At 38.1% G+C, this 10,921-nt stretch overlaps 1 protein-coding gene across 2 annotated transcripts in view; it reads right to left on the reverse strand.

Annotated features, from left to right (window-relative positions):
- Window positions 1-10,700, reverse strand: part of LOC133088242 (flavin-containing monooxygenase 5) — a 43,717-nt gene extending 33,017 nt beyond the window's left edge. For both annotated transcript variants that reach the window (XM_061186089.1, XM_061186088.1), the window contains exons 1-2: window positions 10,545-10,700; window positions 376-564 (exon numbers count right to left, since the gene is read on the reverse strand). In XM_061186089.1, coding sequence (XP_061042072.1) covers window positions 376-564; window positions 10,545-10,679 — 324 coding nt within the window. In that variant the 5' untranslated portion in view covers window positions 10,680-10,700. The remainder of the gene's footprint in view (window positions 1-375; window positions 565-10,544) is intronic.
- Window positions 10,701-10,921: the final 221 nt, after the last annotated feature.

Consider the following 10,921-nt stretch of genomic DNA (forward strand, 5'->3'; position numbering starts at 1 on the left):
AAAAAAAAAAAAATAATGCACTGGAAAATACTTCAGAAAGTATGAAAGGGCTAAGCAGCAAGTTGTGGAACAAGTTGTGGAACCAGAAGGTTTTAAAGTTCCCATACCTGTCAGTTCCCCTCATTGTTTTATTGTAATCAAATGATATAGAATGAAGGCAATGAAATGAAGGTGGCTTCCCGGATCTGCAGTCAAAATACATAGAAGAGGGACCTTTCCATGAATATTTTCAGACACAGAGAAGACACAGAGTGGAGTCTGGATAGGATAGATACATGAGCATATCAAACCAATCTGAGCACCGGTAAATGAGACCGGTTATTCATTTACTTGACAAACAACTCAGAACACAGAGATACCCATGAAATTCCCTACCTTAAATCGAATGTACTTTAGAAGGTCAAATTCTTTGGCATACATCCTGAAATACTCCAGGACCTGGGAGTTGTGCATGAAGTTAGGATAGTGATCTGGGATGGGATAGTCACTGAAGCACATCATCTCCTTAGAAGTATTGATGATCACTGACTTGTAAATACTGGCCCTTCCTTCTTCAGGTTCTTCCTGTAGTAAATAAAAAGCATTCAGAGCAACTTGAGAATTAAGGTCATGGTTTATAAACAGCCAACAAACATTTGAAAATGTTTTCTGAAAGAAATGCCAATTAAAAAATGTCCCCTCCCCACAACCCTTCACATCTCCCAGTATTTGTGCACTTGTGCAGTCTCTTCTCCTTGAATCTAAGTTGTCTTTATGACTTGCTTTTGACCAACAGCATGCAGTTGGAATGATACTGAATGGCTTCCAAGACTAAGTGATAGGTAGTCTTGCAACTTCTGTCTGGGTCTCTTAGAAAGCTTGCTCTGGTGGAAGTCAGCAGCCACGTAAGAAGTCCAGCTACCCTGAGACCACCATCCTGTGAGGAAGCCCGAGCTAGCCACATGAAGAGCATGTTTGGGATAGAGAGATGTGCAGCCAGCCCCAAGAAGTTCTAGTTATCCCAGCTGACGTTCTAAATATGTGAGCAGAGAGGTCACAGCACACGTCCAGTCCCAGCTGTCACCTGATTGCCATGACATAAGACTCCAAGTGAGAACTGCCCATCTGAGTAATAGTCTTTTAAATAGTATATATATTTCAAAGCCTAGGGAAGTTTCAAGAGTTTCATACACTTGCCACATTGTTCTCCAGGAAACACTGTACTAACTTACATTCTGTCCACTATGTGTTCCCATTTTACCTCATTTTTACTAAATTAAAAGACAATTACTCAGTGTTAGCAAAAATGAGGTGAAATGAGATCTTAGTACAATGTTTTCTGGACAGCAATGTGGCAAGAATATGAAACCCTTGCAACATAGCGTTTTAAAGAAAGATTCAGCATTGTAAACAAAGATTTATGTTAAAGGATGTTAATGATAGCATTATTTATAACATAAAAATGAAATAAGCTAAATGCCTGCAATATTGTGATTTATAAGAAATATACATTTGGTTATCCAGATGGTCAAAATATATTTCTCATATATGGGCTTTCTCCACAGTTCCTGGCTCAGAGCTCCCAAAACTCTCCTAATTTCCTAAGTGTTGAGAGTGATACAAAGTGTCTTTTGTTATGTTAGTATGGTGACCTTTAGAAAGCAACTAAAGATGGGGGCTGGTTACCAATGGAGCAAACCCTGTGATTAGAGGGTTGTAACTTTCAGTTGCCTATCCCCTGACCTCTGGGGAGGCGACAGGGGCTGGAAGTTGAATCAATAGCCAATGCCCAATGATTTAATCAATCATGCCTATGTCATAAAGCCTCCATAAAAACCCAAAAGAATGGGGTTCAGGGAGCTCCCAGGATGGTGAACGGAAGAGATTAGGGAAGAGCGGTGTGCCTGGAGAGGGCATGGAAGCTCAGTGTCCTTTTCTCTATGTATCTCTTTCATTTGCCTGTTCCTAAATTATATTCTTTTATAACAAACCAGTTACCTAGTGAGTAAATGGGTTTCCTGTATTCTGGAGCTGCTCTAGCAAATTAATCAAACCCAATGGGGGAGGGGTTCGTGGGAATTTCTGATTTATAGTCAGTTGGTCAGAAGTATACGTAACAACCTGGACTTGAGACTGGCAACTGAAGTCCAAATCCAAGGAGGGGGTTGTTGGAACCTCCAATCTGTAGCTGGTTGGTCAGAAGCCCAGGTAATAACCAGGGCTTATGAGGGGGCAGTCTTGTAGGACTGAGCCCTCAATTTGTGGAATCTGATGCTGTCTCTGGGTAGATAGGGATCAGAATTGAGTTTAATTCTTGGACATCCTGCTACTGTTTGAGAATTGTTTGCTGGTGTCTGGGGACCACCCGCCACCCACATACACACACTGGAATTGGTCTCAGAACCATTTAATGCCCAACAAAATTCACTGCAATTTTGAGACCCACTGCTCCAGATCTTTGCTACCTAAAGTAGGATCTGTGGACTAGCAGCAGGGGCAGCACTTGAGAGATTGTTAGAAACGCAGAATCTCAGGCCCCACCCCAGACCTACTGAATCGGAACCTGCCTTTTAACAAAGTCCTCAAGAGTTTCAGATGCATCTGAAAGCAGAGAAGCATTGCTCTAGCTGACATTTAACCCCAGTTCACTGTTCTTTCCCCATCAAGGTTATCTTCTTTGCTTCCTCAAAAACTTCTAATAACTACCTCACGGGGGTGTTGTAGTGATCACATAAAATAGCACCATATCTACCCAGATTGTTATATTAGTCTCTCACTGAGATATCACAAATGATGACTTTTCAACTCTACTAGAATTTTTAAAAATTGTTTTGATTATGGAAAATTTCCTTAACCAATTTGGACCCCCTCTTCTCTTTTTATTCCAGAAAAAGATATTTGGATGTTACTGAACATTAAATGGCCACAAAGGAGACTGTTCATTGGTTTTGCCCACATTAGAGATGATTTTCCTCCCATTTTTAGAGAAGAATTTTTCAATTTCAGAAACCTGAATAGACCATTCGCATTTCTCTGCCCTATACTTCAAGATCTCGTTCCCTTTGGCTACTAAAAATGTTTCCACAAGTCTCTTCTAATCTATCCTACCTATTTCAACCAAAGTATTCTTTCTAGGGTATGGTTGTATCTCTGCCCTAATTAAAATTTTGGATGCTGCCGCATTTTCTCTACTTTATATTTTTCAGCTTAGGATTCAAAGACCTCCATAATGTCTTAGAGTTTATTCTTTATCTCCCCAACTAGACTGTAAGCCCCTTGACTTGTATTCATGATCTTTCCCACAGCATATAAAATTATAAATAGCACTTAGTAGATATTTAATAGATGTACATTGAACTATACTGAGAAAGGTACATATAAAAAAAGGAAATAAATTTCACAAAATGCATAACAAAATAATGAAATACATCAAAATTCATTTCAAAAACAGTTGAATAAGATATTTTTATCTTATTCACAAAAGTTTGCTGTAAGGAAAATTACAAAATAATATAAAATCAAATGCATAGATATATTCATTTTATAGTATTTAAAATAGCTATTAATTAGAAACCACTTAAAATTCCTCCCTCCCCCCATAGGAAAAGGGTTTAATAAATTATGGTATCTCAATATGATGCAGAATTTACATTTCACACCACTCCTTAAGTATCCTGCTAAACTCAAAGCAGATCCTGTCACCCCACTGCTTAATAGCTTCAACTGATTCCATTTGGAAAACCAAATTTCTTATTTTGAAACTCAGCATGTTTCACAATTTATCCCAATCTATCTTTTTATCTTCATTTACTGCTCTCCTCAGTCAATTTCAAGCTTCTGAGTCATTAAATTGTTGTTGAAACATTCCAGACTCTTTCACAACTTTAAACTTTTGTAACAGTATAGTACTGCTCCTTCATTTGGAAAATTCCTATCTATAATTCAAGAGTCACATCAAATGTCATTTCTTTGGTGAAGTATTTCTTGTTCTTTCCACTGAGTTAAATGCCGCATTCAACCTCCAAGCTGCCAAAACTCTCTGCTCAGATTGCCATCAAGGCAAATTAGAACACACAATATTCTGCATTTCTTTCTATGACTGTGAGGTACCCGAAAGTAGGATTTGTGTCTTATTTTTTGCATCTCTATCATCAAAACAGTACCTCATACATAGTGGATGCTTAATAAATGCTTTGAAATGAACTAATGAGTGAATTATAGAGATTGAATTTGGAGATACTTAAAACTATGATTTTGAAATCTGTATAGGAACACTGAAAATGGCCTATGATATAACTTTAAGTGGAAAAAGTAATATTACAAAATTAAGGTCACATTCTAATCACCAAATATATAATATTATGTATGCCTAGGGCAATTGTATACCTATGTCTACCCATGTTCATATAATTATACATTATATAATCTCTTGCCCATTATATGAGTATATTTTATTTATTTTAAATCAATAAAACTTCAAAGTAGGAAAAAAATTGATTTATTAAGGAGGTAGGATTTTTTCTTTTATTTTTGTAGAAATGTTGTTTATACTACACCTTGATGATAAAAAACTTCAACAAACTAAGAATAGAGGGAAACATCTTCAATTTAATAAAGAACATCTACAAAATACCTGCAGCTAACAGCATACTTAATAGTGAGAAAATGGACAATTTCCCCCCCATAAAATTGAGAACAAGGCAAGGATATCCTCTCTTACAACTTCTACTCAACACTGTACTAGAAATCCTAACTAATGTAATAAGATAAGAAATGGAAATAAAAGTATACAGATTGGGAAGGAATAAATAAAACGATTTTTATTCACAGATGATATGACTATGTAGAAAATCTCAAAGGTTTAAAAAAAAAAATTCCTGGAACTAATAAGCAATTATAGCAGGGTTGCAAGATACAAGGTTAATATACAAAAGTCAATTACTTTCCTATATACCAGAAATGAAAAATTGGACTTTGAAATTAAAAAAACTACCATTTATAATAACACTCCCCCCAAATTAAGTGCTTAGGTAAAAATCTAACAAAATATGTATGAGACTTATATGCAGATACCATAAAACACAGAAGAAGAAAATCAAAGATATAAATAAATGGAAATATATGCTGTGCTCATAGATTAGAAGACTCAGTATTGTTAAGATGTCAGTTTTCCCAACTTGATCTGTAGATTCAACACAATCCCAATCAACATCCCAGCTAGCTATTTTGTAGATATTGACAAACTGATTCTAAAATATATGTGGAAAGAAAAAAGGCCTAGAATAGCCAACTTTGTCCTTAAGTGTGGACTGTGCCTAGTGACCTTCTTGCAAAGAGTATAGTATGACAAGGGAGAAAAAAAAGAGCAACTTTACAGTGGCAAACCCTGATAAACACCATCTCAAGCCAGGTCGTCAAGGTTAACATCAATCAGTGTGATAAGTTTGATAACGTGTACCATTGATATGATGTGATGAGAACAGCACCCTACCTCTAAGGCCTTCCTCCCCAAAATTCATAACCCCAGTCTAACCATAATGAAAACATCAGACAAATCCCAGTTGAGGGACATTCTATAAAATACCTAACCAGTAATCCTCAAAACTGTCAGGGTCATCAAAAACAAGGAAAGTCTGAGAAATTGTCACAGCCAAGAGGAGCCTAAGGAGACATGACAACTACATGTAATGTGTTGTCCTGGATGGGAACACCTGGAACAGGAAAAGGCCGTTAGGAAAAAACCTAAGTAAATCTGAATAAAGCATAATAATAATGTATCAATACTGGTTCATTAATTAGGACAAAGGTATCATACTAATGTAAGATGTTAATAATATCTGGGCATGGGGTATATGGGAACTCTGTACTATCTTCCTAATAATTCTGTAAATCTAACACAGTTCTAAAATTCAAAGTTTATTTAAACATGTTGTTTTTACATAGTATGTTTTTTTTTTAAAAATTAAATTAATGACTGGTAGGGTCCTTTTGGAACCAAGATGTTTGAGGCAGCAGGGGTAGACACATTCCTAACTATCAAATTTGACTTCATTCATTCATTCAGTAGATATTTCTAAAGTCTCTCTGTAATAAAAACGCTATATTAATGCTAAAAAATACAAGTCTGTCCCTGTTTTCCAAGGGTTCAAAGTTTAGTACAAGGAGTAGAGCCATGCTTTCCACAGCAGGTCTGTTGGGGTCACCGCGCTAAATGAATCACAGATCTTACCTCTGTGACAATAATCATATATTTGTATTCTTTTTCAAGTAACTAAGACAACAAAGTGTTATTGTGTGTCAACAAAAACCTTCAAGCCCTTCTAAACACCTGATTGGATCCTACGTAGGGTTCATTACTGTCAACTCACTGCTTTATAAAAGAGAGTGAGGGCAGAGCAGTACTGGGTCCATGAGTGGAAAAAGAAGCTTCTGCTCCTGCACTTTAGTATTTCCTACCATAGGTGAATAATCTGCCCTCTAGAGATGTATCTTGATTCTATTTCCTGCCTAAGCACATGACTCGCATTGAGTAGGAAGTTCATATGAGAAAAGAGAGAACCAGGGACGTAGGGTGGTATAATTGGAACTGAAGGGATTGGAGGCAATAGTAAGGGCAGAAGAAAGGAGCAAAATGACTCCCCTTCAGTGGGAGGAGTGAGAACAGTGTGGAGCTTCTGTTCCTTTGACAGACTCTCAGAATCCCGTGGGACAGAAGCTGTCTTAGGACTGTTGTTCACAGCATTGTCTTCACACTGGACTCATCTGGGGAACTCTAAAATACTAATGCCTGGTCCCTACTCCCAGAGACCCTGTTTTAATTGCTCCTTGTCTAATGTGTAGACAAGGTTGAGATCTGCTGGTAAGAGGTGGTGTGCTGGCCCCGGAAAGCTCAGGGCACCAGAGTTTATCCCATCCACCTCAGAAGTCTTTTCTCCACACATCCTTAGCTAAACTGCAGAATGCCTGAGGGCAGTGGCAGGAGGTTATATAACTCTGTATCTCCACACCATCTAACAAAGTCTGAGCTTCAGAAATGTTTGTTCAATGAACTGTTATCGATTTTGTTTTAAACACGCAATGTCATCCTCATTTATCGCCTGGGAAAGCTGGGGTAAAAGCTGAAGGGCAAAGGTTTCCATGTTGGCTGTGCATTAGAAATAACTAGTGGAGAGGTTTATTGACACCCCAGGCCAATAAAACCAGAATCTGGATGGACTGATAGCAGTATTTGTTAAAGTTTGTTAAAGTTCCCCAGGTGATTGTTCAGTGTTGCAGCCAAAGCTGACAGCCACTGCTCTACAGTTACCGTCTTTTAAGTATTTTTGTATCCATTCAGTTGTCTTTTTTTTGGGGGGGGGTTGATATTTAAGAATTAAAAACACCTATTCATCTAAGCGTGTTTATTACTTAATTTCATACTTTAAATTAAAATGTATTAAATATGCCTCATTTTACATTATATTGTATCCATGTGGTATCTTTGTATCACATATACACTTTAGAACCTCACTACGTGAACTGTAGTTATCAGATCAGCAGCATCAAGATCACCTGGGGCTTTACCTGAAATATAGAATCTTGCACCAGCCCAGATTAATGAATCGGAATGTACACCTCAGCAAAAGCTCCAGTGATTCATGTGCACATTAAAGTTGGAGAAGCACTGCTTTGGTATACTTTAAGGATTTTTAAAATTCAGATTGACTAAAGAATATTAAAAATTATTTTCCAGCAATACATACTTATTAAAACCTCAGCATTTCATAAGGATTTATCATTTTAAGCTATTTCGTTCATAAAGTAATATTGTAGTATGAAAATTAAAGTGATATGTCTCACATTACTACCAACTTTTCACCATCAGTCTGGTCTAATATTAATGAGGAGATCAAGAAGAAAGAAATTTATACTGAGTCCCTGAGACCTGTTAAAAGAAAGAGAAAATGGAAGCCTTGAGTTCCCAGTAGCTTACTGGACACCCGGTAGCAATGGTGGAATTCCAAATTGCTTGGGATGATCCTATATATGAAACCCCCAATGAATTACAGAAAATTTAGGGTGGGTAGGATGTGGGAGAGGAAGACTCCAAGTAACAAGCAAGGGGGTCATAGAAAAGCAGATCTCCGAGGCAATTCTTGAGGAAACCAGCATCAGCATGTAAAACATGTTTAATCTGCAATTAATGGATGTTTATAATACCTCAGGCTCCACAACTGTGTAACTGTGGAACATGTGAGATGAAGGTCTCTATTTCCACAAGCATTCTAAGCAGCCACCCAAGATATTTTGCTTCTCTAGGATTCATTTATAAAATGTAAATATATTTGGTGCCTAATATATGCCAGGCATCCCCCGTGGCTCTAGAAATATAGTGGTGTTTGTGTGTGCATTTATAATATATGTAAAATATATGTATGTTATATATAATATAGTAGACACAGATGTGGTCTGTCTTAACAGCAGTCAGAGCATTATGATGAAATATAGCTTATTTATTTTCAAGAAAACAGTTTATAAGGTGCTGAAATTTTGCCAAGAGTATAATCAGAAAAAACTCCAAATTGGGTCTTTAACAGAGAGGAAGTTTAAACCACTTTGGAAATAAAACCTGATAATCAGGTAGGATGGTGGACCCTTCACTAATTTCATGCCTGGTCAGTAGTTGCCAAACCTGGCTAGGATGCTTACCAGACACCAAATGTGTGGGCCACACTCTAGGCCTACTGAATAATAACTGATGTTTAGCAATTATTGTGCCACTGTTATTAGTCATGACATAATTATTCATTCACTTAATCCCCACAATAACTCTATGAAGTGGGTGCCAGTATTATCTCCTTCTTAAAGATGACAACACAGAGGTACAGAGAGGTTTAATGGTTTTCCCCAACGTCACAGTAGGATTTGAAACCAGACGTGCTCTTAACCTCCACACTATGTTGTGGCTGGATTTCAAAAGTAAAATTTTCTATTGATTACAAAATATTTATTAACAGTCTTTTCAGCCCATGCCCAAGACTGATTGTGACCGAGGCATGGGTGGTGTGCTAAGGGGTATCCACCCTAGATCCGAATAAGGACGATTGTCAAATAGAGTTAGTCCCCAAGGCAGAGCCAAGATGCAAAACAACTGTACTGCTCTTCTACTAAGGAATGCTATGAACGAATGAAACCACTTTTAAGTAGCTGGCCAACACCGTGTTCGTTTTGTGAAATATGAAACAAATCTGGACACTTTAATACCATTCACTGGCTTAAAAAGTGAGTTGAAAAGCAAACCCAATGGATGTTGCTTTGGAGATCAGTTAAGGAGGGTGATATTCTTTGACATATAATAAGCTTAACTATCATTTAAGTAAGAAGATACCTTAACTGTTAGTAACAAGTTGCAGGGCTGGGTGTGCATGTTAAAGCAACTCAACTTTAAAACTGAGTCTGTGCAAGGACAAGAAAACCCAGTTGCAGGTGCCCTCTTCCCTTCCCTGAAGACCGGACTACTGCTTTGATTTCTCAAGTGAACGAAAAGTGCAAAGCAAGGAAGGCAGCCAGATTTTATATCCTATTCAAGCACTAGAATCATTAGAGAACTGTTTAAAGTAAAGAAGGAAGGAAGCAACGAAGGAAGGAAGGTAAGAAAGAAAAGAAAAAAAAACAGTAAGGTTAGAAGAGATTGAAAAGGGGGATTCCTGGAAGGAGTTGTAAGCAGTATTCTAGATCACTTCCCGATGAACGCAGACCAAGAGCAACCACTTTACATGTCTGCCATTCTGCTACATCCCCCCACCAGGATTGTTACCCTTTTCTGGATAGCAGCAAAACTCATTACAGACAGTGCCCAACTTGTGATTTTTTGACTTTACAATGGTTCAAAAGTGATACACATTCAATAGAAACCACACTTCGAATTTTGAATTTTGATCTTTTCCCCAGTTAGCGATATTTTGTATCATACTCTGGTGATGCTGGGCAGTGGCAGCTTCCAGTCAGCTAGAAGGATCAGGGTGGTAAACAACTGATAGACTTACAACCATTCTGTACCCAAACAACCATTCTGTTTTTCATGTTCAATACAGCATTCAATAAATTACATGAGCTATTTGACACTTTATTATAAAATAGGCTTTGTGTGAGATGATTTTGCCTGACTGTAGGCTAACGTAAGTGTTTTGAGCACGTTTAAGGTAGGCTAGGCTCAGCTATAGTGTTAGGTAGGTTAGGTGTATTAAATACATTTGTAACAGGATATTTTCAATTTACGATGGACTTATCAAGATGTAACCTCATTGTAAATCAAGGAAGATCTGTAAATGAAAATGATCTCTGTGCCATTTTCACAGACATCAGTAAAGGAAAAAACGAGTGATACCTGCGTCCCATTTTGCTGCCAGCGTAGGGAAAGAGGAACCTGCATAGAACCTGAGGTGATGGCTGCTAAGAGGTCAGCAGGTTGAAGTCTGGCAGGTTTAATCACTGTGAAGCCCGTCATACTTCCTGACACGAGGTAAAATATCTTATGCACCTAGTTACGGCGAGAGTTCCAAGTATTAAGGAACCAGAAGATTTACCTGAAACCTCCACAGCCCTCCGATGTCATCAGTCCCTTCAAAGCAGACGGGCTCCAAGCCTTCTTCCAGGCAGCACTTGATAGACGTGAGCCCACTCACTCCTCCCCCAATCACAGCAATTCTTTTCTTGGTCATGGTCTCCAGAGATCTTCACCGGGCTGGGTCAGTGTAACCTGTCCTAAAGAAAGGATGACAAAAGACAGAAAGCACACATCAGTTAACACCTTTCAAAGAAGAGCTTGAATGTGGCATTTAGATAAATGCTGCAACAGCAGGTGCCTTTGGGGAAGCCAGATTCCAGTGTCCTCGTGGACCACCGGGAACTACTACACCTTGGATGGGTGAGCCCTGTGCCTGGAAGACCCAGAGCTGAGACC

The sequence above is a fragment of the Eubalaena glacialis genome, chromosome 3 (genome assembly GCF_028564815.1).
Source record: "Eubalaena glacialis isolate mEubGla1 chromosome 3, mEubGla1.1.hap2.+ XY, whole genome shotgun sequence".
Lineage (NCBI taxonomy): Eukaryota > Metazoa > Chordata > Mammalia > Artiodactyla > Balaenidae > Eubalaena > Eubalaena glacialis.